The sequence below is a fragment of the Perca flavescens genome, chromosome 4, assembly GCF_004354835.1.
Source record: "Perca flavescens isolate YP-PL-M2 chromosome 4, PFLA_1.0, whole genome shotgun sequence".
In the NCBI taxonomy this organism is placed as follows: Eukaryota; Metazoa; Chordata; class Actinopteri; order Perciformes; family Percidae; genus Perca; species Perca flavescens.
The window spans coordinates 21,408,068-21,424,505 of record NC_041334.1 but is presented as its reverse complement, the minus strand read 5'-3'; the positions used below and the strand labels follow the sequence as shown (position 1 = coordinate 21,424,505).

The 16,438-nt window shown below is 40.7% G+C and overlaps 2 protein-coding genes across 7 annotated transcripts in view; one reads left to right on the top strand and one right to left on the bottom strand.

Annotated features, from left to right (window-relative positions):
• Positions 1 to 5,374, bottom strand: part of prxl2b (peroxiredoxin like 2B) — a 10,870-nt gene extending 5,496 nt beyond the window's left edge. For both annotated transcript variants that reach the window (XR_003692361.1, XM_028574952.1), the window contains exons 1-6: positions 5,158 to 5,374; positions 4,490 to 4,694; positions 1,838 to 1,889; positions 1,363 to 1,426; positions 1,149 to 1,224; positions 112 to 230 (exon numbers count right to left, since the gene is read on the bottom strand). Coding sequence is in view for 1 of the 2 variants with exons in the window: in XM_028574952.1 (XP_028430753.1) it covers positions 112 to 230; positions 1,149 to 1,224; positions 1,363 to 1,426; positions 1,838 to 1,889; positions 4,490 to 4,694; positions 5,158 to 5,220 (579 nt within the window). In the remaining variant the exon portion in view is untranslated. The remainder of the gene's footprint in view (positions 1 to 111; positions 231 to 1,148; positions 1,225 to 1,362; positions 1,427 to 1,837; positions 1,890 to 4,489; positions 4,695 to 5,157) is intronic.
• Positions 4,668 to 16,438, top strand: slc45a1 (solute carrier family 45 member 1). Of its 5 annotated transcripts, none has more exons than XM_028574947.1 (10): positions 4,668 to 4,739; positions 10,588 to 11,028; positions 11,128 to 11,220; positions 11,774 to 11,998; positions 12,157 to 13,034; positions 13,130 to 13,283; positions 13,401 to 13,577; positions 13,735 to 13,940; positions 14,131 to 14,253; positions 15,549 to 16,438. In XM_028574947.1, exons 2-10 carry the CDS (start codon positions 10,608 to 10,610, stop codon positions 15,726 to 15,728), a joined length of 2,457 nt encoding a protein of 818 aa, XP_028430748.1. In that variant the 5' UTR covers positions 4,668 to 4,739; positions 10,588 to 10,607; the 3' UTR covers positions 15,729 to 16,438. The 5 variants fall into 5 exon arrangements, with proteins under 5 accessions (XP_028430748.1, XP_028430746.1, XP_028430751.1 ...); XM_028574945.1 differs by lacking the exon at positions 4,668 to 4,739 and adding an exon at positions 9,814 to 9,963; XM_028574950.1 differs by lacking the exon at positions 4,668 to 4,739 and adding an exon at positions 9,814 to 9,963 and having other exon boundaries at positions 14,131 to 14,356; positions 15,549 to 15,664.

Below are 16,438 nucleotides of genomic sequence, written 5' to 3'. Positions count from 1 at the left end.
CCAATAAATTAAAAGTTAAAGCGAGGGAGGAAATGAAAAATGGAACATGGAAAGAGTGTGCATCTCAAGAATTTTGTGTATCTTTTCTTGTATGTTTATGGGATGTCTTACCACTGGCATCTGTCCTGCTTTTGCGTTGGCTGAGATACCCAAAACCTTGGCAATATCTTCCAGCGGTAGGTGGTCTCCCGGTGAATCCTGGATAAAGTGCACTAGGACCTTTTCTCCACCTTTGCAGAGCAAAATATATTAAGGAGGAGTCATCAAGTAAGCAGCTTATCAAATGAATTTGCATTGGTGAACTCATGACTCTGGCACGTAAAAGCAGTAATACAACACAGTGCAGAGTTAAATTCAATACAATGGTGATAAAAGGGTACTGACAAAAGAAAAATATATAAATGGTTAGGTCCTCCAAAAATGAGCAATACAGCCTGGTTTTACTTCAAAGCTTCTATTTAATAAAGTTCAATAGTAAGGAACTAAATTGCCTCTTAAAACATTTAGATGCATGCCTAAACCTCCTCCAAGTGGTTAAATTGAGACAGGACAGGACAGAATGACCTATAATCTACTTCCTTCAGCTGATTCCTCTCCATAAGAACAAACTGCCTATACTAGACCATTAAAGAGAGTATCAGCACAGCACACTGATAGATATTGTTGATTCTCCACTTAGTTTTCCAAGTGTTGTGCTGCAAATTATTTTGGACTGATTTTTCCTCTCCACTCCACGTTACAAAACGTCTCCCCTGTATGCAGATTTATTTCCGAAAATTATTAACCCAACACACTATTGCACATTTGAATAGTTTAATCCTTATACTTGTGTGGATACAAGAAATAAAGAAGTAAGGAAAGTCAGCAGCCCTGAAGAGCACTGACGTTGAAGGTGAATGGTTTGGAGGGCTCACTATGATCATCCAACCTCACTACAATGATGTGACGCAGCATTGCCCTCTAGAGGAGAGGCTGCAAGAATGCATTTCTTTGACCATTTATTAACCTTTATTTAGATGAGCGGACAAACTTCACCCATGATTTACATGCTGACATTGTGTTTTGAAATGTCATATTTTTCCATTCACTTATACACTTTCAAAAGACAGACTCTTACTAATACCCCCTTTGGTGTATACTCATTGTACCTTTGGCCACAATGAGCATGCCTCCGCTCTGGAGCAGATCTCCTGAGAAGTTTCCCTGAATGCCTTCAGCATTGGCCTATAAAACAGCAGAGAAAACAGGCAGCCAGAGGTCAGTGTGTCAATCTAGGTCTCAGCAACGTTACCCCTGCTTCACCCCCTGTGACCAAAGTACATATGAACCATAAAGTAATCATACAACCATGACGCTATATACCTTTGCAGCTGCATCTCGTACTTTCTTCCCCAAAGCAGCGGGAACCACAGTTAAGGCTGTGTACCTGAGTGTGAAGAAACAGAGTCTCTTGAATAGAGATCATCACAAGGCAGCTAATCTTTTGCAAAGGAGATAAGATTAGCATGAGTGGTGAAACCTAATATCCCCCAGCCCAAGGACATGCATTCAAATGTCTTAATTTAATCCAACAATCCAAAACCCAAAGTTATTCAGTTTATGATCATAAAAGACAAAAATAGTAGCTAATCCTCACATTTGAAAAGCTGGAACCAGTAAATGATTGTCTGTTTTGCTTGAAAAATGACAATCAATGATAATCAATTGATTATTAAAATAGTTGCAGATGAATCGTTGCGTCTCTGAAGTATATAATTAAAGTTAAGACATCTTTGACAAATGAATGCAATTCACATCAGGGTCAAATCAAACCATAGGTCATATAAAACAAACTCACCTTTTGAAACCCAAATCCTTGTAGCTTTTCTTTTGTTCATCAACATAAATGGCTACAACAAAAAGATAATTGATGGTTATTTACAATCCTACAAAATGTCTGTTTAAAGTAAATCCTTTTGTTTTTGTGGGTGACACCGTTCATTGAACCCATCACAACTGGGGAAATGCTTTCATTTAAAAGGAGCAGTGTGTAACATTTAGGGGGATCTATTGGCAGAAATGGAATACAATATTCATAGTTATGTTTTCATTATTGTACAATCACCTGAAACTAAGAATCGTTGTGTTTTTGTTAGCTTAAAATGAGCACTTTGTATCTGCATAGGGAGCGCGTCCTCTTCCACGGAGCAATACATCCATGCACGGAGCCCGCCATGTTGCACCGCCATGTTTCTACAGTAGCCCACAACGGACAAACCAAACACTGGCTCTAAAGAGGGCCTTTCACGTTTTTACGCTGCCTGAAGGCTCCGTAGTTTCTACTACACACTTGGAAAGGGAGTGGTGACGGGAGGGTTATTGAGTTGTTCGCAATCTGCAATATCATTGCTAAATACCACTAAATCCTACACACTGAGCCTTTAAGTTACAAGTAAAAGTAGAAATATCTTAGTCTAACAATAAGGAAGTAAAAGTCCTGAATTCAAAATATTAATTTGGGGATAAGGGATACTTTGCCGATATTCAACCAACGTTGTATCATAATAATGTTGTTAGTATGTGTAAATGAACAATACAGTATTAAACTTCCCTCTGTCTTACCATTGCCCAGATCTCCCTACTCACAGGCCAGCTGGTGCTAGGGCTTTTGCTGTCACTACAGACTGTACTTCCGCATTTGGACACGAAGAGTATAGAAGCAGATCGAGAGTAAGAGCCGCCCCTCTTTCTATTTCTTAACCCTGAGGCCCTGGACCGAACTCAGATTAAACTGTAAAACTAGACAGTGCTTCAACTTCAACTTTCAACTTTATTATCCCGAAGGAAATTTGATCTGCTCCAGGCATCAAATCGCATCAAGGACCATGACAAAATATTGACATCCCAACAACAGCAGCAAACACAGAAAAATTCCACACCACAAATGAAAACAAGGTACACCTGACATACTGGACCAGAAACAAGCTACAAACATAAGAAACAGCACAGTAAATAAATACATGATAAGTGCTGTACCGAACGAAGTAAAAATCAAATGGAATAAATAAATAAATGATCAATCAAAGCTTATCCAGCTACCTAACACAGATATGTATAAAAGCAGCAGTTAATGAAGTAAATTAAATAAATTAAGCTTCTCAACGGCCACAGGGATAAAAGAAGCCCTGGCACGCCGTGTTCTTGTTCTGGGCATTCGAAACAGCCAGAGGGCAAGAGAAAAAACTCCTTAAAAAGTGGGTGGTTAAGGCAGTTGAGAATTTGTTGAGCCTTCAGGTGACACTATTACAATAACTATCCTGCATCTGGGCTTGTTGCATCTAAAATGTTTTCGGAAACATATTTGAACTTACTGTTTAAGTGCTATACGACTTTGTTTCTTACCAGCCGTAATTCTGTGTAAACTAAGCTCAACAGTGACCGCCCACTTTTTGAACGGCTCTGGTTCCGGAAGTGATTTACAGTCATGAGAGAGAGTTATGAGATGAATTGTGACCATAAAATATTCAGCGCACAAGAACATTTTGAAAACGGCAAAAAAGACTTCAATGGTAGCAGCTTACTAGCTGTTTAAGGGTTTGTGGGTGCTGCAAACATTTCCATGGTAACAGTGAGCTCCACCAATTAGAGACGAGGAGGTTGTGGGTAGTGTAGTTTTCCTCAATGACATTGTGACTAAAACATGTTTTTCTTAAAACTAGGTTGATTTCATGCAGACTTGTGACTTCTACAGAGGCAAAAAAAAAAAATTGTGTTTGTGCCAATATACTGCATAGACAGCCTAGTTTTATGAAAAGGCCCTCTTTCCAGTAAGTAAAAGTACAGTATTATCAGTTAAATGTATTTAAAGTATCACAAGCAAAAGTACTCATTATGCAGAATGGCAGAATATTATATTAATCCGTTTTTTTATCACAAACAAATTCATGTAAGAGTATTTTTAACGTCGCAGTTCGTCCATGTGGAGCCAATTTTAGATAATTTGTATAATACTGGGTTGATTAGTAGTATAGTACTGTGTTATATCATATAAGCATTTCACTTGTGTAATGTAAAATGTAGTAATTATAAGTGTCAAATAAATGTAGTGGAGTAACAAGTACAATATTTTCCTCTGAAATGTAGTGGAGTAGAAGTATGAAGTAGCATAACATGAAAATACTCAAGTAAAGTACAAGTATCACAATTGTACTTAAGTACAGTAGCCTACTTGAGTAAATGTACTTACATTCTACCACTCTTCCAATGCAAGAATTGAAGTACTGGCCCAAAACAGCGGTTTCAAAAATTAAACATTAAAAAATGAATGCACAGACAGAAAGAAACTGACCGATTAGGGCTGTAGTGCAAAAATAGTTTTAGTGGAGCAGATTTAAGCCTTATGTGTCAAGATGTGTTTTCCAGTTTAAGCACCACATGTTTTTCATTTGAGTGTCAGTGTAACCAAATTAGGAAAAGACCCTTGTTTTGTAGATGAGTAAGTACTGCTTACATCCTTTAAAAAACCTTCCTTCTTTGAAGTCCTTCAGCCCCAACTCCTCTGGTCCGACCCCCACCAGCGCTACACCGCTGGCTCTCAGGTCCGGCTCAAGTTTGCTGATCTCTGTTGCCATCCACCGACACACCTGACAGCCAAACCTGCGCAGGAAGAACAAGACCACCGGCTGGTCCTGCCACAGGGACTGGAGCTCTACACTCTGAAACAGACAGAGAGGACAACTCACAGTGAAATCACAAACCAGGTGACACATAGGTAGCATTTGGGAAATGGGTGTGGTTAGAGTTTACTATTTTGTATCAGTTTTCTGTGAAATGGATGATAGAGAATACGTTATATTAAAACAGAACAATATCGTTATTCACATTCACATATTCCCTTCAGATCATCATTATGTCAAGTTTGAGGCCTCATTTGACACCAATTATATCAATGCTGCGAGGTAATGGCAGGTTTAACACGGCAGGTCTCAGCAGGAAAACGCAGGTCTCAAGTGAGAACAAACAACACGGCTTTATATTAAAAGAGAGCACCTTTAAACACAATCCAATCAACCAAATATGCATTAAATAAGAGGAACGCTCAAAGTTGTACAGTACCAGTCAAAAGTTTCATTTAGCTTTCTAACCGAACAGTCGCCTTAGCTTAATAGCTTTACGTACCTCGCCAGTGTCACCGTTCTTCAACAAGTTCTTTCCAACTTGAACGAGGTCGACGTTTGCCATTTTCTACAATTTATTTACGAGGACTGCACCGGCTGAACAATGTTACAAAAATGTCGTTTCTACAGTTTATAAAGTTATAGTAACGATGTTTGAGTAACGCCCGCACAACAGTTGCAAAACATCTACATCGTGATATATAACCGCTGAGCACTGACGTCCAATCAGATTCGGTTGGTGCTGAAAAGTCAGCCAATTACAGCGCGCGGTGTGTGGAACGGAGGCGGGGCTTCGTAAGGGAAACTGTTAGCAGTGCATCTCACAACAAAAATCAACATAAACTGGATTTATTGTAAATAGGCTACATCAGCTTTTTGTTTAGTGGTTTATTTACACCTTGCATTACACGTAAAACAAGTTTTAACATGGATTTAAAGTGTTGACATAATGCAGGCTGCACAAGGTGTGGTGCATGTGAGCTCAAAGTACGCAATTTATTGCCTGAACTTTGTTTTGTATGGTCCATCTGTTTCTATTAACTCCTGAGAAAGAAAGCACCCATCTTGTTCTGTTTTAAGATTAACCTGTTTGTACAGAGGCCCTAAAGTCCTTTTTTTTAATGTTGTGGGCATAAGTTATTTATCTTGTGCGCACTTGGGCTCTGTATGTTTGGCAACCATGGGTGGAACATTTACTCAGCCACTGTAACGTTTTTCCTTCTTCTGTCACCTTATACTTCTACTCCATTACTTTGAAGTAGTAGTGAAGTACTTTGACCAACCTTTGAAGATCAAGATTTTAGCTGTAAATCAATTCAATTTTCAATTTCAATTTTATTTGTAGTGCCAAATCATAACAGGAGTTATGTCAGGATACTTTACAGATATAGACTACACCCTATAATTTACAAAGACCCAACAATTCCCCCCCAAGAGCAAGCATTTGCGACAGTGGCAAGGAAAAACCTTTTTACAGACAGAAACCTCGGACAGAGCTTGACTCTTGGTGGGCAGCCATCTGCCGCTGCCGGTTCGGACACAGAGACACTGATACAGATATACAGAGAAATATGATTCAGTGGCAATTAAATAAACAATAAAGATAATAGAACTATGACTAGAAATAATAGTAGTAGCAGTGCAGGGCTTAGCAGGGCTTAGCAGGGCGTCGAGCAGGACCACGGCAGCAGCTGTAACCACGATTTTAGGTGCCACGCCAATCCAAGGAAAACTGCTAGGCGAGAAAACATAAAGACTCCGGGGAATAAGCTTCCCGGAGCTAAGTTAGTAACAAGCATTACTGGGACATGAATGCACACAGATGGAAAGAGAGACTGCAATCTGCCAGCCACTACTGGCCAGTGACTGGTCCTTCACTTATTTGGCCTCGCCTAGGAACCTACCATCTGCTCAGAAGGTAAGCCACACCGATTTACAGTTTTTCACAATTGCTATGACACTTTTTTCAATACTTTTAACAACTTTCCTAAACTCTTAACGCACCAACACACCTACAACACACGATTGGCAAAACAGTTAATTTCATGCTCAAAATCACACATTGTAAACTAAACTCCAACACGAATTTTCAAAATACAATAATTCACTAACACAATACACTGTGTTTACCAAAACAATGTAATCATGTCTCAAAATCAAATAATTCTTCCAAAACGCTAACACATGTTCTCTCCCAACAGGAACATTTAGTCAATCATAGCACAATGTCATAAAAAACACTAACATCCCATGGAATAACAGAAACTACATTATTTTATGTATCAGGTCTGCCCTTATACAACAGACAAAAGTGACTGTATTGATCATAGATTGTGTTTTGCACTGCAGTTTCTGTTGAAGCCTCTACATTTTTGTTTTGTTGGGTTTAGCAAATTTTTTAAAAGATTATTTTTTGGGGTTTTCTGCCTTTATTCGACAGGACAGCTAGTTGAGAAAGGGCAGAGAGAGAAAGGGGGATTTGAACCCTAGATATCTGCGTCAAGGCATAAACCTCCAAGTATATGTGTGCATGCTCTACCCACTGAGCCAACTCGGCCACCATTTTCTTTCTTTTGCTGCAGAGATTCAATACAAAAAATGATTGACCCATCTCAGAGTAGCTTTATAGAAAGTACGGTTTGTGAAAAAAAGGAGACAGAATTGTCCTGGTACTCTTGGTGGAGCTTGTGTGTAAAAGAATTTCAAGCATTTTAAATTTGTGTTAACTGAATGCATTTTGTGTCAAAGCAACAAGAAATGTGTTAATTGTATAGCCTACACAGAGGGATGTTGTGCTAACTGTGTTAAGAGCTTAGGAAAGTTGTTAAAAGTATTGAAAAAAGTGTCATAGCGATTGTGAAAAACTGTAAACCATATACATATTATAGAATAACAAATAACAAACAAAGTATTAATGTAAGGTTCCTTTGTTACTGCTGACAATCACATGTTCTGTATGGGCACACACCAGTCACACATGCACACCCATGAGTGCATTTACTGCATGTCATAGCAGGACAAGCACAGGGGTAACTGATGACATTAAAAACAACAGCACTCTATTTAGGTGAGCTAGTGGTATTGTGTATGCTGGCTCAGTGTCATTGCTTACTGGGACACTTAATGGAACTGACACCTTGTTAATAGAATTTGTTTCACCTGTGCTTTTCCTGCTATGAAACCCCCCCCCCCCCCCGACTATTAAACTTTGTCAAACTATATGAATAGTTATATGAACATTAGATCAGTTTTTCACATACCAATAGTTATTTCTAATTGCGTTGGCACAAAATGCACTGAGTAAGCCTTGCAGATCAAAATAGTTTGCATTCATTTGCTATTGAATCCTATTACTCTCAAATGCAATTATACACATGTTCATTGTGTAAATCCTTACATGCAAAATAGAGCAACCAACAAAACGTTGCATCGCAAGGGAGGACATCAGGTGTGATGTCGATAAAATGTTGTGGCCAGACAGAGAGGAGAGATTGGTTGACCCATGAGGTTGATACATTTGCAGCATATTTTCTTTTTTCTTGCACATATTGTACAGTTTGATCATTTTTGCTGTTGTATATCTTTTTTTCTGTACAAGCTTTCTTTATGTATTTGCAGTTGGCTGGTGTGCACATACAATGAGAAATAAATGTTGAAAGTATAGTGTATGGCTTACATCAATACTATTCAGCTGCCTAAATATATAATGTTAGCAATTGGACAATATTAAATAGAACACACTGACAATATGTATTTGCATCTTGCGTCTTGGTACAAGCAATGATAAAGTAACATTAACAATTTATTCATTGATGGATTTTACAACTGAAACATGAGTTAACTGTTTTACAGTAATTGAGTAATCACCCTTTGCAGGTCACATAGAGTGATGTGCTTAATGTGTATGAGTATTGTACTTTTGACAATAGTAGTTTGTTGTAGTAAATATGCCAAATCGATTGAGAAAAACTGTATTTACTCATGTCAGAATGTATCTAATCTTGCATGGCTTGCATATAAAAATCAGCAAGACATGTTGGCATACTAGTACAGGGTTGAATAATTGCTGACCAGTGACATGCATATACACTACCGGTCAAAAGTTTGGGGTCACTTAGAATAGACAGAATACCATCAGTTGCATTGTTTTTTTTAACAGGACAGCAGTTTTCAGATTACAGTATGTGCTTACATAATTAAAAAAGGGTTCTCCAATTAGGAGACTTCTAAAATGATATCAGATTAGTAAACAGAATGTGCCTTTGGAACATTGGATGAACGGTTGCTGATAATGGGCAATGTAGATATTGCATTAAAGATCAGCCACTTCTTTCTACAACAGTCGAGAACCCTTTTGTAATTAAGTAAGCACATAATGTAATCTGAAAACTGCTGCCTAATTTAAAAAAAAACATTACAGACAGGTATTCTGACAGGTATTCTGTCTGTAATGGAGTGGAATGGAAATTTCTAAGTGACCCCAAACCTTTGACCGGTAGTGTAAGTGAGAAATGCGTGCACAATTTGCATAATTATAAGCCTAAAACAGAAAAATAAATAGTTATTTATTTATCCGTTTAAACCGTTTACCCTTATCTATAAAGTTTTAAAAATTGTCTTATTTTACTCTTTTAGACAATTTTATATTCTGCAAACCTATGTGTGTTTGTCTTCATTGAAGCTCTGATGTTTAGACAGTGAAATATTCAAACCTAAACCATTGTAATGAATAATATGGATTTGTCCTTGTCATTCATATACACATTCGCCCAAAGGACATTAGCATATTTGGTATATTAATTTGAAAACCTAAGAATTTCGACTAGAATTTAAAATAAAGTTGTGGGGTTTGAACAATGTTTAGCTACACAACATGACTTTGTAATGACAAACTGATGGTTAAACAACTGAGGACCCTCTAATATTAGGCTACATAGCCTAATTTGAATAGTGTTGTGGAGGCATTTCCACCAATAAGCCTAGGGCCTACCCTGTATATGCGAGTAGAGGCTAGATAGATGTGGGTTGTTGTTTTTTTCAGCGTGGACTGTCCCCGGTGCTGATGTTGCAGGGAGGGGCGTGACGTCAAGGGAGAGACCGGGAGGAAGAAGAGAAGGGGGAGAGGAGAAGAGGGGGTAGGAGAAGGGACTGGGGAGAGTGCGGGGGGATGACTGCATGAAAAGGAAAAAAAAAACAAAAAAAACAATCATGACTCCTGTAATTCATCCTACGTCTTTATTATAGCCTAAATCATAATGGTTGGTCTGTACACAGCATGCCGCAATAAATGACGAGCCTCCCCAATAAGGTAATTATCATCTTTCACGTTTAAATGTGCACGCCTGCTTCGTCTTCTAACACAGTTAAGTCGATTGTGTGGTCTACACCTTAAGAAACAAATGACAAGTCGAGGATAATATCGAGGATCATTACAAAAAAGGCAAACATATAGCATAGGCTATATAAGAGCATCGATCTGTTACGTGGCTACGTATAGGATGGGTCAAATGTTTATTGTAGGCTAAGCGATCATGACATGTTATCTTTGTAACTTGTCTTGAAAGCCATCATTATAACCTCCATTGTTTCCGATTTGAGCTTCCTCCATGAAATATTAAAATGGAAACAGGCTTCATGAGAGCGGTGCCGCATACACTGCTGTAGTCAGCCACGCGAGCACATGGGCTTTGCGCACAACACTAACATGCGCATTGGTTGCATTGCGTCGTGTCCCATCATTGCTGTGCCATCGCTGTTGTCTGCTGACGACTGCAGTGTCCTCTTGGTAGCACTACATAACCATTAGCGGCTCTAAGTTACTCACATGACTGCGATGCTACATTGTGATGATCTTGAATGACCTCTAATATGAAAAATCAACCCAGAACAAGTTTGAACTTGGCCATGTTTATCACCCTTTTATATTCTGCAGTTTAAGCTGGCTTGAGAGAGATGTCATCTCCGGGAATGGGCACCCCCAGTGACCCCCTTTTGGCCAGTCCAGGAGGGAGGTTATCTACAGCTCAGGAAGGTCTCTGGAGGAGCTCACTCCCCAAAACCACCAGCTTCCCAACGTCCACCACTCGGCACCTCAGTCACCGCGCCAACAACTTCCAAAGACAGCCAAAGCGCCGGAAGCTGATAAGACCTTCACCACCACCGCCGCCCAACACACCCTGTCCCCTGGACCAGCTGGACCTCAGTGAGCTTCCCCCAAGGCGTACCTTCCAAGAGCTGCTCTTCAATGGCTGCATCCTGTTTGGTATTGAATTTAGCTATGCCATGGAAACAGCTTATGTGACTCCTGTGCTTCTACAGATGGGCTTGCCTGATCAATTCTACAGCTTGGTGTGGTTTATTAGCCCCATACTGGGTAAGTGAACAACAAGGCAAGATGATCTCCTGGTGGACAGGGGGATATTTTGTCCAAAACTTAAGACTCTTAACTCCATCCTCTGTCTTTGGCTTGAAGGATTCCTCGTTCAGCCCCTCCTCGGAGCGTGGAGTGATCGTTGTACATCCCGGTTTGGACGAAGGAGACCCTTTATATTTGCCTTGGCTGTAGGTAAGAAATGTAGTATTGTGCTAAGTAAGTAAAATACTAAATACTTATGTATTATATGTAATAAGTATGTATGTAAGTCTAGTTATGTAAAGTTGGGGGACTTAAAAGAGACAGATTAATGGTCAAAACGGATGCAACAGAGGCTGAGATATACTGCCTTTTTGTCTATAATATAAGCAAAAACACTGGATACGCCTAATATGCTTCCAATAATATAACTTGATATTTTGGTTAGACCTTTCACACCTGGTAAATGCTGCTGTCTCCCAAACTCCACGGCCCAGTTGTAAATAGGTTTACTATTAAAGATTTTCAGTCTCCAAGCCCACACTGAAATACCTTGTTGATGTCACTTAAATATTGTTCTCTGTCTTTACAAAACTCCTCCAGAGCCACAGAAGACATTATACAACTGCTTTGACCGGCTTTGCACTACTTTCCATGCCTACTAAATTGACTAAAATCGGTGGACTGCCCTTTTAATGATGTATACATTAATGATGTCTTACCACTAAACAAGATTTCTGTTGAACTCTTTTTCTCCCCTTCATAGGGGCTCTGTTCGGTCTAACCCTGGTACTGAACGGGCGGGACATTGGAGGTGCACTGGCTGACACTGCCTCAAATCACAAGTGGGGAATTATCCTGACGGTGTGTGGTGTGGTTCTGATGGACTTCAGTGCTGATTCAGCCGACAACCCAAGCCATGCCTACATGATGGATGTGTGCAGCCCAGAGGACCAGGATCGAGGGCTGAATATCCATGCACTACTGGCAGGTAAGAAAACACTTGGGGTTACTTTATTATTATACAGTAGAAGCTATAGCTTATGTTCTTTGAAGATAATTTAGAGAAAATATACCTGAAATAAAGCTTTAAGCTATTACCAGTCAATGCGAAAGGTAATTTATTTGTTTCTTAATCTTGCTCTGCAGGACTAGGTGGTGGATTTGGCTACATTGTGGGCGGCATCAACTGGGACAAGACACAATTTGGAAGGTCAATGGGAGGTCAACTGCGGGTCATATACCTGTTCACAAGTATCACTTTGGTGTTCGCCACAGCCATGACTCTGATGAGTATCCCCGAACGGCGCCTACCAAAGAACAAAAACTCAAGCAAAGCTCATCTAAAAAGCCCCAGCCTCCCTCTTCCTCTCTCCCCCCCTGTTGCGCAAGGATCATCTTTGGGACTGGATGAGGAAGATGAGGAAGGTTCTTACAGCTACAATTACTCCAAGTCTCACCCATATAACTCTGACCCTCTTGCCCATTCTTGCAGTGCCAATGCACGTCTCTGCGCTGGCCTCACTAGCCCCATATCACCCATGAGCCCCCTCACTCCAAAGTATGGCAGCTTTATTAGTAGGGACAGCTCGCTCACTGGCATCAATGACTTTGCGTCTTCATTAGGAACCTCCTATATAGACAGTGTGCTCATAAACTGCTACACAGGCCAGCAGACACCACAGGCCCTGGCCTCTAGTTCCACCACTGCGCCCCTGCCTCCAGGGGACTCCCCTCCTCCTGACGAGTCCACACAGGGAGCAGGGAGCCATCCTGCAGGACAGACCCAGGCTGATGTGGTGTCTCATCCAGCTGGGGAAACTCAGGATCCAGAAGCGCCACGGCCTGAGGAAGATGCACAATCTCAGGTCACAGCTGGGGCTCAGCCTGGTGCAGGGTCACACCGAGGCTCTTCTGCTGGTATCCTGAAGCGACCCCAGAGTCTTGCACTAATGGAGGAGCCCATGGCAACCCAGATTGTTGAGCTGGAGAATGGACGCAGGAGAACAGTGACCTTCAGCCAGCAGGTCGGGACACATATTTTGAAAATGACAAAAGCTGTTTAGTCAGTAGCCACCACAGCATTTTTAAACACAGTGTTGTCTTTTTTTCTCTGATGAAGGTTGCAAACATTTTGCTGAATGGGGTGCGCTATGAGAGTGATCTGAGTGAGAATGTGGAGACAGGAGAATCGCAAATGTCAATGAAGCTGCTGTGTATAGCCATCTACAGGATGCCTCCCTCTCTGCGGAGTTTGTGCACTAATCATTTCCTGGGTGAGAATTAGCACTATTTAAATTGCATTGCACATAAAAACCCTGGAACACTGTCAAAATGGTTTTGTAGTTAATATGAACTGAGCTGATTTTCACGTATTATATTGTTCTCTCTAGGCTGGCTGTCCTTTGAAGGCATGCTGCTCTTCTACACTGACTTCATGGGGGAGTTTGTGTTTGAAGGAGACCCCAAGGCACCCCATGACTCTGAGGCTTACCAACGGTACAATGCTGGTGTTAGCATGGGCTGCTGGGGAATGTGCATCTATGCATTCAGTGCTGCTTTCTACTCAGGTAAGCTGCACTCCTCATATAACAACATATATTGGATGTAAGTGCAGCTCTGGCCAGGGAAGTGTTTTTTTTTTAACCAGGAATGTGTCTTTCTTTCCTTGGAGAGATTTACATGTGTGCCTTCTGTTTATCTCTGGGTTTCTTCTTCAACTTTCAGCCATATTGGAGAAACTGGAGGAGCGTTTCTCTCTTCGCACTCTATATTTTTTTGCCTACCTGGCGTTCGGTTTGGGCACGGGCCTGGCCACACTGTCCACCAACCTCTACGTGGTACTTTCTCTCTGTGTCACCTATGGGGTGCTCTTCTCTTCTCTATGCACACTGCCTTACTCTCTGCTGTGTGAATACTACCAGAGCCCTCAGGTCAGTATTTTGATATGTAACTTATATCATTTGCAGTTTCTTTCCAGGACCAACTTAGAGGAATAGTTATTACAAAAAAAAAGTGAATAAGCGCATGTCCTAAAAATGTTGAATTACTCTTTGATCGCTTTGATTTGTGGTGCACTACATAGACTGATCATATACCTAAAGGCTTGCATATGTTCTTCAGTTTTGTGGCTCGTCAGAGGAAGGGACCAGACGCGGGATGGGGGTGGACATCTCTCTGCTCAGCTGCCAGTATTTCCTGGCTCAGATCCTGGTCTCTGTTGCGATGGGACCTCTGACCTCACTGGTGGGTGGCGCCCAGGGAGTGATGTACTTTGCAAGCCTGATGTCATTCGTGGGCTGCCTGTACTCCTCTCTCTGCATGGTGTACCAGCTACCCCCACCTGAGGGTGAGCCCCCCGATAGCGAGACCCAGCCACTATTGGTGCACATTTAGAAAAGCCTCTTAATTTACTTTTACCTCACACACACTCAACAGACACACGCTCTCACGCAGTCGTTTAGTGTCTGAGTGTGTTGACCTTCACAACACTGATAGGATGAACACATCCTGTCGCACACTGTACAATTCCATATATTGTTTCACACTTATCAGCACTACTCTTCTCAGAGCTAGACAGACAGACAGATAGACATTGGCCAATGCTCTAAAATGTGTACATGACCAGTGTGTTTATACAGTGTGTCCATGCATTTTCTCCTAACTTTTGCAAACGAATGTGACCTTGTTGAATGCAGAGTGTTTTTTGTGTGTGTGTGTGTGAGTGAGACCTTTTTGAGGCTAGATAAGCCTAAACTGTTCTTCTGTCTGATTCTTTGCTGTAAAATCTTGCATCATCTTTTTTTTTTCATCTTGTTGGTGTTTAGTATAGAAATATTGATCACTACGTACAGGCTAACCACAGCTTTCGCCCTTTTTTTCCCCTTTTATCCCCCTTTTATCAGTTGCCTAACGTCTGCATGAGCTGCAATGTAATCTCTCAAAGCCTTGTGTTAATGTTTTATTTTGGTCATACGGCCAAGGTAATGTCTACCTGCCTGTTTCTCTGAGTTAGCATATTAGCATCACAGTTTAGGCAGGATTTTTCTGACTAAATGAATGTGCTGCCAGTGTCCACTCACACTCACTGTTAATGCTCCTTCATTAATTCAAGAGCTCTTCAATTTAGCAAACACATACAATAGTCACTTGAAACTGAACAATGTTAAATCACAGTTACAGTCTTGAAGGGCTTCACATTGTTCACATTTTAACAGCAGATAAAAAACCAAACACTTTCCACACAAATCAGTCAATATAAGACTTACTAGTGTGCTATCCCCAATTTTTGGTGCTGGGTGACTCTTAATCAAGTCCCAAGTATGAGTATAATGCCAATTAAGGAACTTAATCAGCATAGAGTTATGACAAATAGGATGACACACATACACACGCTCATTCGCAAACTTTCAAAAACAGAGAAATGTGTGCTGGTGGTAAATTCTGTCTGGGCCCTCACTAAGCCATGGTACAGCCGTGAGCTGTCACCCTACTCCTGGCCATGCCATTGTAATAATGACAGTGATTCTTGTCATTATCAGGAAGAGGAGAAGTTGAAACTGGGGTGTGAATCAGCATTCAGTCGGAAACCGAACAAAACAGAAGAACAGCAAAAAAAGGAGAAGACTCGTGAACTATGGGTAACACTGAAGGTGGACAACATTGAAAGAAAAGACTGTTGGTCCATAGAGCCAGCAGCAAGTGCTTATTGTCATCATTAGGGTGCATGCTTAAGGTAGTATGCTTCTGCTCCACCACGCTCGGCCCGCCAACTTTGTTTGATACTTCCTCACAAGAAGTATCAAAACTTCATTATTTTTTCCATTCTAAAGAAGCCATCTTTATCAGCAAAATTGTACTTTTTTTTTTTACATCTGTTGTGCCATGACAAACAGTATGCTTTGTCTGTTCAGCCTCAACACAGACACCAAGTCTGACTTCAGGGCTTTAACAAAAGGTTAACTTTAGTATATAACCTTTGTCAAGCCTACCATTGTGATGGCTTCATTGACTGGCTCAGGCACTAAATACACCAACATTATGGTGCCATAATTGCTGCCTCAGCAGAATGTCAATAATTGACTACTATTTAAACCTCCTGGACTGAGTAGATTCACATCATGCTAATGTTTCTAAGGAAACAGTATATGTATGGATCATGATGTTGCAGCTTGCTTACAAAAATATGGTACCACCTATTGCTCAATATTAGCAGTGTTACTGTAAAAGCTACTTTTATTCAGGGTTCAGTTTAAACTAAAATGATCATTTTGCCATTTTGGACTCCTGTGTCAATTATTGTTTGTCATTGATAACCATTGTGGCCTATACCAGTTGTCATTCCAGCTGACTTCAGAAATAATGATTTGCAATATTAAAGTACACCACACGGGGGAGACACAAGACAGCAATCCATTGATTCTGTGCACTC

Bases quoted from the DNA above. Each gene is read 5' to 3' on its own strand.
- slc45a1 (XM_028574947.1), top strand. From the start codon at position 10,608: ATGTCATCTCCGGGAATGGGCACCCCCAGTGACCCCCTTTTGGCCAGT. The intron at 13,578-13,734 runs GTAAGCTGCACT...TTCAACTTTCAG, and splicing joins CAGTGCTGCTTTCTACTCAG to CCATATTGGAGAAACTGGAG. The intron at 13,941-14,130 runs GTCAGTATTTTG...TATGTTCTTCAG, and splicing joins AATACTACCAGAGCCCTCAG to TTTTGTGGCTCGTCAGAGGA.